Here is a 13,074-nt window from a genome sequence, read left to right as displayed (position 1 = left end):
AGGTTTCAACATATAAATTTGTGGAGTACCTATTCAGTCCGTAGCAGTGAGTGAAGGCTCAGGTATATATCATAATGGAAAAATCATAATCCTTCACCAAGTTTCTCTACTCAAACTGGTTCTCAGACTCAAATCCACATAACCATAAGCTCACATTCCAAAATTATAAAAACAGAGGAAGAAACAAGCAGCCATAAAATGAAATAATATACCCTTCATTGGCTGTCCTCTCTGATTCCTAAAGAATAAGAGTCAAAACTTAAGATATGAAAGTTACTAAATGAATCAGATATTAGGATATTGGAATTATTGAATATAGGTTATAAAATAAATGTGTTGAAATCAAAGAGGAAAAAAATTTTAAGACAGGAAAAATATGCTTTCTTAAAAAAAAAAACTAGACAGATAAGAAGAACACAACAGAGTTTAATACATCCATTGATTCTCTACTTATCCTACCTGGAAAACTACACTGACAAACAAAAACATGGAAGATGAGAAAAAGGCAAAAGAACTTCAGAATGTGGATCATTGGCATCACTCCAAGATATAAAAAACATTTTGGGTAATAAATGATGATAAAATAACATGTAAAATTTAAACCATAAAACAGAGTGAGAAGATAACACAACTTCTCTGAGTCTCTCCTACTGATGTAAATGATCACATTCTTTAAAATGTCACTATATTTTTATAAGGAAAATTATTTTTCCAAAGACTGTATTTCCCTGTACCTCTAAGATAAAGCAATTTCAGTTAAAATTCAAATACAGAGCAACAAAATTTCTTAGATTGAAATGATTATCCAGAGTTCTGCTTTTTTTTCAATATGGCCAAGTAACTGTTAAAGAACAAACTCTTCTATTTACCAACTGTAACTTCTGGACAAAATATGAATAACTATTATCTGAAAGTACTGGAGAGCAATCAAGAACATGCATATAGAGAACAGGAGTGAACAACTGGAAAAAGGGAATGACACTGAGTAAATTTCCTATTTTTAAAACCTTTGGCCTGAGGGCAGGCCCAAGTTGATACCAAGTGATACAGTTAAACTCTCATAGAAAACCCGCAATCTTACTGATGTGAAGAACCACCAGACAAAGTTTGGGAAAATATAAACCACTGGAAATTATGATGGTAAATTTTGGAAAAGGCAAAACCAAATAGAGAAAGTCCCCAATTTTGTTTAAGACCTCTGCCCAAATCTCTGGCTGACCTCTAATCTAAGTATGTGTAGGACAGAATCCAAGTAGCTAAGCTGAAGACTAAAAGTGATCTGAAATTTAAGTTTCTGCTCAGTGCAGTGAAGAAACAGCTTGCAATTTATGTCAATCCAAGTTAACTGAGAAAATAATTAATTAATAATAATTAATCAATCAATACAGAGAACTGTAACAGAACTAGAATCTCTATCATTCACAATGTTCAAGATAAAATTTATAATCTTAAAAGAAAGGACAATGGGAACTGTCTTTGAAATAATCTAAATGTGAGAATTAGAAGACAAAGTATTAAAGAATTTTTAAAATTAAAATATAGTTGACTTAAAATATTGTATTACTTTCATGTATATAATATGATTCAATATTTTTCTACATTATGAAGTGTTCACCATTGAGTCTAGTTATCATCTGTCACCATACAAGTTATTAAAATATAATTGACTGTATCCCCTATGCTATGCATTACATCCCTATGATGTATTTATTTTATAATTATGAGTATATACTTATTAATCCATTTTACCTGTCTTGTATACCCCCTGCTCCTTCCTTTCTGGTAACCATGAGTTCCCTGTATTTATGAGTCTGTTTCTATTAAATATTTGTTTATTTATTTTGTTTTTCACATTTCACATATAAGTAAAGTCATATGTTATTTATCTTTCTCTGTCTGACTTATTTCACTTAGCATAATACCCTCTAGGTCCATCCATATTGTTGCAAATAGCAAGATTTCATTCCTTTTTAGTGCCCGAGTAATATTCCATTGTATGCATATGTGTGCATGTGTGTGTGTGTATCACATATTCTTTATCCATTCATCCATCCATTCATCTTAATTATGCTCAAGTACCTAAAGAAATAGATGAAAGTACTAAATAAAACATTAGGATATCACTCAGAGATATAAAACAATCTTTTTAAAACAAACTGAAATTATAGAAATAAAAAATACTAAATCAGAAATTAAAATTCACCGAATGAACTTAATTTAGCTGAATGAAGATATTAAAAGAGCCACCCAGATTAAACACAGGTAAATAAAAGTCCTCCAGTCAATAACAAAGGGAACAGATTAAAAATAAATAACCAGAGCCTCCGCAGCTTGTAGGACAATGTAAAAAATGTTTAACATACGTATATTAGAGTACCAGAGGTAGAGGGGCATAAAGAACAAGGCAGAAAAGAATATTTGATAAAATAATAACAAAAATTCTTCCAAATTTAATGATTTACAGATTCAAGAAGCTCACAGAAGGGATATCACTATTGACTGCAGGAAAAAAAAGAGAGAATTGTAAGGGAATACTAAGAACAATTACAGGGCAACAAGTTAGATTAAAAACTTACTCAAGAAAAAATAGTAAATCTGAATAGACCTATAACCAGTAAAGACATTGAATTAGTCATTTTAAAGATTCTCACCAAGATAAGCCCAGGTGCAGATGATTTCACTTGTGAATTCTACCAAAGCCTTAACCTTAAATCTTCTCAAATTCTTCCAAAAAATAGAAGAGGAGGGATAACTTAGCAATTTATTCTATAAGGCCAGCATTACCCTGATACCAAAGCCAGCCAAAGACAATGCAAGAAAATTGAAGACCAATATCCCTTATAAATATGATGCAAAAAGACTAATATCCCTTATAAGTATGATGCAGAAATCCTCAACAGATTATTAACAAATTGAATCCAGTAGCATATTAAAAGGATTATATGCTGTATATGTCTAAATGAATCACTTTGCTGTACAGCAGAAATTAACATTGTAAGTCAATCACACTTCAGTAAAATAAATTTTTTTATAAAAGGATTATACACCATGACCAAGTAGGATTTATTCCAGGAATGTAAGGATGGTTGAACATGTAAAAATCAAACAATGTAATACAACACATAAATACAATAAAAGACAAAGTCCATACTACATGACTATTTCAGTTGATGCAGAAAAAGTCTTTGACAACACCCTTTCATAATAAAAACACTCCACAGACTAAGGATAGAAGTGAACTCAATCTAATGAGATATCTATGTAAACTGATATATAACATTAGTCCTAAAAATCAAAGGGTGGAAACTTTCATCTTAAAATCAGAATCAAGAAAAGGATGTCTGCTCTTACCATTTCTATTTAGTATTATTTGTAAGTTCCATACAGAGCAATAAGGCAAGAAAAAGAAATAAAATGGTAATAGTGAGTGTAAAGAAGCAAAACTTTTTCTCTTTGAAGATGATGTGATCTTGTACAGAGAAAATCCTAATGAATCCATTAAAAAGCATTTAAATTAAAAAACAGTTTTAGTAAGTTTGCAGGATATAAGGTTAATGTGCAAAAATCATGTTTGTATATGCTTGCAATAAGAAAAAAATCCAAAAATAAAAATTAAAGAACAATTCCATTTACCATAGCATCAAAAAAGACTAAAATACATAGGAAAAAAATTGTAAACAAAAGTGCAAAACATTTATTCTGAAAATAAAAAGCATCATTAAGAGAAATTAAAGAAGGCCTAAATAAATGGTATGGTATTCATGTTCAAGAATCTGAAGACTTAATATTGTTAAAATGCTGACATTCCCCAGATTAACCTACAGATTAGACATAATCTCTATCAAAATCCCAGCTGGCTTTTTTTTTGCAAAAAATTACAAGTAGATTCTGAACTTATATGGAAATGCAAGAGACCCTGAAGAATCAAAACAGTCTTTTAAAAGGACAAAATTTAAGGACTCACATTTGCTTATTTAAAAACTTACTACAGTTATTAGGGCATTATGTTATTGACATAAGGATAAACATACAAAGCTATAGAATAGAACTGAAGTCTAGACATAAACCAATATTTCTTTGGTCAACTGATGGTCAACTGATTATCAACAAAGGAGTCAAGATCATTAAATGGGGGAAAAATGGTACTGAAGCAATGTGATATCCACATGCAAAAGAATAAAAGTGGATTCCTATATTATACCATATACAAAAGTTAACTCAAAATTAATCATAGACTTAGGAGTTCTCATCATGGCTCAGTGGTAATGAATCCAACTATTATCCATGAGGACATGGGTTTGACCCCTGGCCTTGCTCAGTGTGTTAAGGATCTGGTGTTGCTGTGGCTGTGATGTAGGCCAGCAGCTACAGCTCTGATTTTACCCTTACCCTGGGAACTTCCATATGCCACACGTGTGGCCCTAAAAAGCCAAAAAACAAAAACAATCATAGACTTAAATGTAAGAGCTAAAATCATAAGACTCTTTGTAGGAAAAAAAAAAGTCTTTGACTTTGAATTAGATAAAGTTGTCTTCAACACAATTCACAAAAGCACGAGTGACAAAAGAAGAAGATGGATAAATTGTACATCAGAATAAAGGACATCTTGTGCTTCAAAGGATACTGTTAAGAAAGTGAGAAGTCAACTCACAGAATGGGTGAAAATATTTGTAAATCACATACTTGATTAGAGATGTGTATCTGAAATACATAAAGAGCAATTAAATGCAAATAATGTAAAAATAAATAACTCAATTTAAAATTGGATCCAAAAACAAACTATCTGAATAGATAGTTCTCCAGAGGAGAACATAAACACATGAAGGGATCTTCAACATTGCTAGGCATCTGGGAAATACAAATAAAAACCATAATAAGATGTCATGTCATTTTCACTGAACTATCTATAATCAGAGAGGTAGATTATATCAACTTTTGGTCAGGATATGTAGATTTCGAAACACTCACAAATTGCTAGTGGAAAATTAAAATGATGCAATCACTTTGGAAAATAGTCAGTTCCTCAAAAAAAGTAGAGTTACCACATGACTCAGCAATTCTACTCCAAGGTATATGCCCAGAATTGAAAACATATATCCACAAAAAAAGCTTATACACAAACATTTGTAGCAGAGTTGTTCATAACAGCCAGAAGGTCTATTATGAACAATCCAAATGTCTATTAACTGATGAGTTGGGTAAATAAAATGTGGTATATTCTTACAATGGAATATTATTAGGTCATAAAAAGTGACATACTGTTACATGCTATAGCATAGGTGGACCTTGAAAGTCTTTTGCTAAGAAGACAGTCTCAATAGACCACATATATGATTCCATTTTTATATAATATGCAGAATAGACAAACCCATTAAACAGCAGTAGAATTGAAGTTTCCTAAAGATGATTTTGTAGGGAAATGAATGGGGAATTAACCTTTAGGTCAAATACTGAAAAAATAACCTTTAGATCAAATACTGGAAAAATAGTATGTTTTTTCAAATACTAAAAAAATAAAGTAGTTAGCCAAAAAGCCAATAGCTTTGTTAAAATGATGTCCTTAAATATATTAGTTAACTCAAAAGAAAGTAGGAAAGAACAAAAAAGGGACAATAAACAAAGAGGACAAACAGAAAACAAATAGTAAAATGATTTGTGTAATTTTTATCATCTTAACTATTTTATATATTGACACAAAAATAGAGATTGTCAGAAAGGAAAAAAAGCAAAAGCCAATCATATTTTGCCTACAAAAATGAACTATCCAATGAGATACATGTAAGTTGAAAATAAATGGATAGAGAAAATATAAACTATGCAAACAGTAAGGACGAAAAGGCCAGAGAGCTATATTAATAACAAATACAATCTTCAATATAAAGAACATTACCAGAAATAAAAAAATTTTATATCATTAAATTGATTAATTCATCAGAAAGACCTAATTATCATAAATGTATATAGACCAAATAACAGAGTTTCAAAATACATGAGGCAAAATTGATTAAAGAGAGAAATAGACTATTGCATAGTCATAATTAAGGATATTGACATCCTTCTCTCAGAAATTAATAGAACAATTAGACAAAAATATTTTAAATACAGAATATATGAATAGTATCAATTACTTTGATACAACATATTTATGGAATAGTAACCCAATGTGCAGAATACACATTCTCTTCAAGGGCTCTTGGTACATTTACCAAGGTTAACTATGTTTTGGACATAGTATGAGTGTCAGTAAATTTAGAAAGATTGAGAAAAACAATGTGAGTGTAAAGGACTCTCAAAAATTCATTTTTATTGAAGAAAATTTATTGTTAATAATGTGACTGATGTTAATCTCTTGGTTGTGATTTTATATATTCTGAAATAAAGAGAAACATGCACTGGTATTTCTACTTTGAACAAAAATCTTTTCCTTCATATTTATCAGCCTGTTTTGGAATAGTGCTACCCAAGGAGTAAAGAGTGTAGCCATTTCATTTGTGTGTAATATGTTTGCTCTCCCAATCTTGGTAATGATTATTTCACTATCCTTGTTCCTCATCTTTCTCTCCCTTCTTCCTTAACTAACTTTCAAACTATGACTTTGCTTCAAACACTTTGGGAAAGAAATCCCCCATCTCCCTACCACCAATCCATAAATGACTTGCATCTGTGCCATCTTATCTTTATTCTCGTTGTTAAAATGAAAGACGTCACCTTTTGTAATGTTAACCAAAATTTCAGAAATGGAGATATGATTGAAATAAAAAGGTGTTTATTTGGAATTTGTTAGGACTGCAACCAGGAAAAGACATATCCAAAAATACTTGAAATGTATTATATTGGCCTGCAAAATGGGGGGAGCTTATAAAGGAAAAAAAAAAGCAAGGTTACATAAGTTGTTTGTTAAGAACTAGGATTGGAACTGCCAAAAAATAAGGGCGATGTTAAACAAGGATTGTTTGGAGTTCAAGGTAATTAAATAGTTGGGAACGGCATAGGGAATTTTGAAACTACAAGGTTGCAGCTAGCAGCTGCTAGCACATATTTTTTTGAAAATTGCTGATGGTGTCCTTGAGTTTGATTTAGATCAGAAAGTTCAAATTCTCAGTGATGCAGGAGTGTGTGTGAAAGCACATCCAGAATGGCCACTCTGCTCCTCTTTTATTTCTTAAACCATAGTTAATTCATTTTGATTTTTTAAATGATTTTATTTTTTTAAACTTAAAAAAATTTATTATAGTTGATTTACATTGTTCTGTCAATTTCTGTTGTGCAGCCGAGTGACCCAGTCATACATATATACACACTTTCTTTCTCATATTATCTTTCATCATGTTCCATCACAAGTGATTGGACATAGTTCCCTGTGCTATACAGCAGGACCTCATTGTCTATCCATTTTAATTTTAAGAGTTTGCATCTATTAACCCCGAACTCCCAGTCCATCCCACTCCCTCCCCCTCCCCCTTGACAACCACAAATCTGCTGTTCATGTCTGTGATTCTGTTTCTGTTCTGTAGATAGGTTCGTCTGTGCCATATTTTAGATTCCACACATAAGGTGTTATCATATGGTATCTGTCTTTCTCTTTCTGATTTACTTCACTTAGTATGAGAATCTCTAGTTCCATCCATGTTGCTGCAAATGGCATTGGTTTGTTCTTTTTATGGCTGAGTAGTATTCCATTGTGTATGTATACCACATCTTCTTAATCTATTCATCTGTAAATGGACATTTGGGTTGTTTCCATGTCTTGGCTATTGTGAATAGTGCTTCAGTGAACATGTGGATGCACGTGTCTTTTTCAATGAAAGTTTTGTCTGGATATGTCATCACTACCAAAATCCAGTTCCTCCACTTGTGCTCTGAATCTCATTGTATCTCATTTTTTCAGTGTTTTTTCTTATTTAGTTAATAAATACCACTCTCAATGAAGAAAAAAAGGAAACCCAGCAAAATACTTCTTTTCAGGAAATAACTAATATACTGAGAAGCACAATTTGTTAAAGCAGATACTTGAGAGCAGAAAACCTCCAAAGGAATCAGTATCAGAGTAGAAAAACCTGAACTGTAATTGGTGAATTGCTAGAGGATAAATGAGAGTTCAAAACTCCAGAGGTACACAGTCATAGAGGGACCCTCACACTTTTGAGAGTTTTACCTCCAGGAACTCAACCAGGTTCTCACAGTAAATATTGGAGAAAAATCCCTTCAAGCTTCTGTCACAGGAAGGGAAAAAGGAACCATTTTGAAATGCATCATATAACTCTGTTCTTTTTAACAAAGTCTGACCTCAAGAGAAACCACTTAAACACCCTGACTGAGAGAGCCTAATTTATACGGGGGTGGGGGTGGAAGAGAGAAGGGAAATAGCCAACCCTAGCCTACTCCATCCATCATTTTCAACCTAAATTGTGGGAACAAAAACTGAGAAATATTTGTAAAGTTCACAGTCCAGATAATCAGCTCACTGAAAAATTTACACCTAATCATAGGACAATAAACTGCCCCCCCCATCTTATCATCACATTACTGAAGGCCTATTTAAAGTTGTTCTTGGCATTCCCATTGTGGCTTAGCAGGTTAAAACCCTGACAGAGTGTCTGTGAGGATGCCGGTTCCATCTCTGGCCTCGCTCAGTAGGTTAAGAATCTGGCATTGCCATGAGCTGCAGCATAGATCACAGATGTGGCTCAATTCTAGTGTTGCTTTGGGTGTGGAGTAAGCCAGCAGCTGAAGCTCTGATTTGACCACTGGCCCAGGAACTTCCATATGCCATAGGTGCAGCCCTTTTTAGAATAATTAATTAATTAATTAAATTTTTTTGAACCAGTAATCATGTCTTGGTATCAAGAGACATACTAAAGTCAAAAATATAGTTTTGAAGAAACTAAACAATCATTGGAACCAAACATAGCAGATATAATAGAATTGTCAGACTGGGAATTTAAAACAATTATGATTAATATGCTAAGAGCTTTAATGGATAAAGTAGACAACACAAAATAACAGATGGGCAATGTAAGCAGAAAAATGGAAATCCTGACAAGCAAAAAAAATGCTAGAGATAAAAAACAGTGGAACAGAAATGAAGAATGTCATTGATGAGCTTATTAATAGGTTACTAATAATTAATGGTTGAGGAAGAATCTCTGATCTAGGCTGAGGTAAGAATCTCTGACCTAGAGGTATATATCAATAGAAATATCCAAAACTGAAAAGCAAAGAGAACAAAGACAAAAAAAATCAGAACAGGATATCTAAGGACTGGAGGGCAAATGCAAAACGTGTAACACACCTTGTGATGGAAATATCAGAAGGAGAAGAAAAACAAGAAGAAATATTTGAAATAATAATGACTGGAAATTTCCCTCAAATTAATGTCAAAAACAAACCAATGTTCAAGAAATCTTGGAGAAAACCATCAGGACATATGCCAAACAAACAATGACAGCAACAACAACAACATAACTAGACATATCATAGTCCAACTAAATCAAAAATTAAAATATCCTTAAAAAAAAGCCAGAGATTCAAAGCATCTTACTTACAGAGGAACAAAGATAAGAATTATATCCAACTTCTGCTCAGAAACCATGCAGGGAGGAAGAGAAGAGAATCAATCACTTAAAATTCTTATAGGGAAAAAGCCCCACCAACCTAGAATTCTTTACCCTGTGAAATTATCCTTCAAAATTAAAGGAGAAATAAGAATTTTCTTCTACAAACTACAATTGGGACGAGCTGTTACCAGTAGACCTGGCTTGCAAGAAACATTAAAAGTTCTTAGAGGAGATTCCACTGTGGTGCAGTGGGTTAAGGATCCAGCATTGTCTCTGCAATGGCTCAGGTTTGATCCCTGGCCTGGTGCAGTGGGTTAAGGTGTGGCCAAAAAAAAAGTTCTTCAGAGAAGGAAAATAATATAGGTCAGAACTTGGAACCACATAAAGGAAGATTACTGGAGAATGAATAAGTGAAGGTAAAATAAAAACTTTTAGTTTTGTTATTCTTAATTGATCTTATAACAGCTTGTTTAAAATAATAGCAACAATGTATTCAATTATTTATTTATATATAAGTGAAATGAATGATGGTGATAATACAAGGAATAGCCAAAATTGAGAATACAAATAATTCTAAGGAGTTCCTGTCATGGCTCAGCATTTAATGAAACCAACTTGTATCCATGAGGACAGGGTTCAATCCCTGGCCTCACTCAGTGGGTTAAGGATCTGGTGTTGTCGTGAGCTGTGGTGTAGGTCATTAATGTAGCTCAGATCCTGCATTGCTGTGGCTGTGGTGTAGGCTGACAGCTACAGCTCTGATTTGACCCCTAGCTTGGGAACCTCTGTATGCTGTGGATGTGACCCTAAAAAAAAAGACCAAAAAAAAAAGAGAGAGAATACTAATAATTCTGAACGTTGGCAAGAATGTGAAGCAGCACGGACTCTCATTGATTCCCAGTGGGAATGCAAAGTGGTACAGTAACTTTGGAAAAAAGTTTGATGCTTTCTTCAAAAACTAAACATATTTTGCCATACAATCCAGCAAAAGCACTCCTTAGTATTTGCCAAGTAGAGTTGAAAACCTCATGTTCACACAGACACCTGCATACAGATATTTATAGCAGCTTTATTTATAAATGACAACACTTGGAAGCAATTAAAATGCCTTTCAGCAGATAAATGGTCAAATCAACTAGTACATCAAGACAATGGAATATTATTCAATGTTTAAAAAAATGAGCTATCAAGCCACGAAAGGGCATAGAGGAAACTTAAATACATATATTAATAAGCCAATATGAAAAAGCTACATACATACAATTCCAACTATATGGTATTTTTTAAAACACAAAACTGTGGAGACTCTAAAAGGATTAATGGTTGCCAGGGTTCAGAGGGAAAAGAAGGAGAAATAGGCAAAACACAGAGAATGTTGGGAGTTCCCGTCATGGCTCAGCAGAAACGAATCTGAGTAGCATCCATGAGGATGCAGTTTCAATCCCTGGCCTTGCTCAGTGGGTTAAGGACCCAGCATCGCCGTGAGCTGTGGTGTAGTTCAAGGATGTGGCTCAGATCTGATGTAGCTGTGGCTGTGGTGTAGGCTAGTGGCTACAGCTCCAATTTGACTCCTAGCGTGGGAACCTCCATATACGGGGTGCAGCTCTGAAAATACATACACACAGACACAAAAAACAAAAAACCACAGAGAATGTTAAGGACAGTGAAACTACTATATATGATACTACAGTGATAAATATATTATGCACTTATTCAAATCCATGGAACATACAACACCAAAAGTGAACTCTATGTAAACTGTAGACTTTGGGAGATAATTATGTATCATTGTAGGTTCATCAATTATAACTGATGTAACATTCTGGTGGGGGATGCTGATAATGGGGGAGGGGCTATGCAAGTGTGGGGCTAGGAGGTATAGGGGCAATCTCTGTATCTTCCTCTCATTTGGTGTGAACATAAACTGCCCTAAAAAATTAAATGTCAAAATACTCATGTAAGTGCGCACACACACACACACACACCTTTTTATAATTAATGGGTGTTTAATTTTATCAAATACGTGAGGCAATCTTATAGTTTTCCTCCTTTGAACAGGTCATAGGTCAACTACATTAATAGGTTTTATTTAAACTCTCCTCAACTACACTTTTTTGTCATCTATTTCCTGCCACATTTAAATATTTCTCTAGCCCTTTACATGAGTCAGAATCTGGTATTCACTCTCTTTTGAGTTCATCCTAAATGTTTCTCCATCCCTTCCAATTTCATTCAGCTATTCTTGGCTCTAGTTTCCCCTCTTTCTTTCTCCTAAGAACTAGGTCTTCTCTCTCTTAACTAGACATAATATAGAAGTTTGGAAGTCTGTTTCTCAGAATATTGTGCAATATCATTGGGATCATTGCAAGAAAAGATAGAAAGAATGCAAATATTTGTTTCTGGCTACTCAAGCATGCTCTAATTAGACTTACTTCACTTATTTATTTAACCTGTTTATGCTTTTGAGTAAGATTCCATCTGTATAAAGAGTTCTGGTGAGAGCTTGAAATCATTGACTTAGATTAATTATTTATCATTTATATGTTCTTATTTTCCTTGATCCTCATTTTCTGAAACAAATTGTACCCATAAGTTTCTTGCCTCTAAAAATTTCAAAACCCCAAATAGAAATTTAGGGGTTTTCCCTTAGCCTCAGAGCTAGAAATTATAAATATCAAAGGAGAAAAAGTACACATCAGTAAATATTAATGTCCCAAAACTAAAATTCAAGTGATATAAATAAAAATACAAACAAAAAAAAAACCCAAAAACACAAAAAGCTGGAGGAAAACAATGTATTTGTCCAGTCAAAGAAGTTTAGTTTTACTCCATTCTAGGGCCCTCAATATTATTCTGCATTCCACTGGTCAGCTAGTCAGTGCACCACTATGATAAAGTAAATCAGAATGTTCTCTGAATAATGCAAACATTTCTCATTGTTACTAGAACAAATCATAAAACATCCTATAAGCGGATAAAGAACATTCTAATCACTATTGAAATGTAGCTTTATTTTTTGCTAAAAATGTCATAGAATCAGACTTACCAGATAGGATGATAATGAAAGAGATCAGTAACTTCTCCGTTGAAGTCCTCCCCAATGTCTTCATTTGGGGTGATTGATTTTCTACTTTAATACGAATCTACTGTAAATCAATCATTGACTCAGTGAGTCTCTCTTTTGGTCACTTTTGTTTACTCTCAGTTAAACCAGATTGCTTATCATTTTTCTTTGCCATTTCACTTTATCTTCATCTCTGTTATGTATGCTTTGGGCTGACTAGCCACTGACAGGAAATGTCTGTGAATTTTGCTTAGTAATAAACCAAAAAAGCCAGTGCTTACTATTCATTGGTTTTCCCACAGTACTAAGCTGATGAGATAAATTTTATAGTACTTCTTTTAAGAATTAACATTTTTGGAAGTATAAATTATCTATGGTAAAATGCACAGATCTAAGTATATAGCCTGATGAATCTTTATACATGTATACACTCAGGTAATCACCTCCAAGACC

General features: G+C 33.2%; 1 protein-coding gene across 7 annotated transcripts in view; it reads right to left on the bottom strand.

Moving 5' to 3' along the window:
- Positions 1-12,843, bottom strand: part of LOC125133875 (cell surface glycoprotein CD200 receptor 1-like) — a 45,373-nt gene extending 32,530 nt beyond the window's left edge. For all 7 annotated transcript variants that reach the window (XR_007136525.1, XR_007136524.1, XM_047792535.1 and 4 more), the window contains exon 1: positions 12,604-12,843. Coding sequence is in view for 4 of the 7 variants with exons in the window: in XM_047792517.1 (XP_047648473.1) it covers positions 12,604-12,667 (64 nt within the window). In the remaining 3 variants the exon portion in view is untranslated. The remainder of the gene's footprint in view (positions 1-12,603) is intronic.
- Between the last annotated feature and the right edge of the window lie 231 nt (positions 12,844-13,074).

This window comes from Phacochoerus africanus, chromosome 1, assembly GCF_016906955.1.
Source record: "Phacochoerus africanus isolate WHEZ1 chromosome 1, ROS_Pafr_v1, whole genome shotgun sequence".
Classification (NCBI taxonomy): domain Eukaryota; kingdom Metazoa; phylum Chordata; class Mammalia; order Artiodactyla; family Suidae; genus Phacochoerus; species Phacochoerus africanus.
This window is presented reverse-complemented; position numbering and strand designations above follow the sequence as displayed.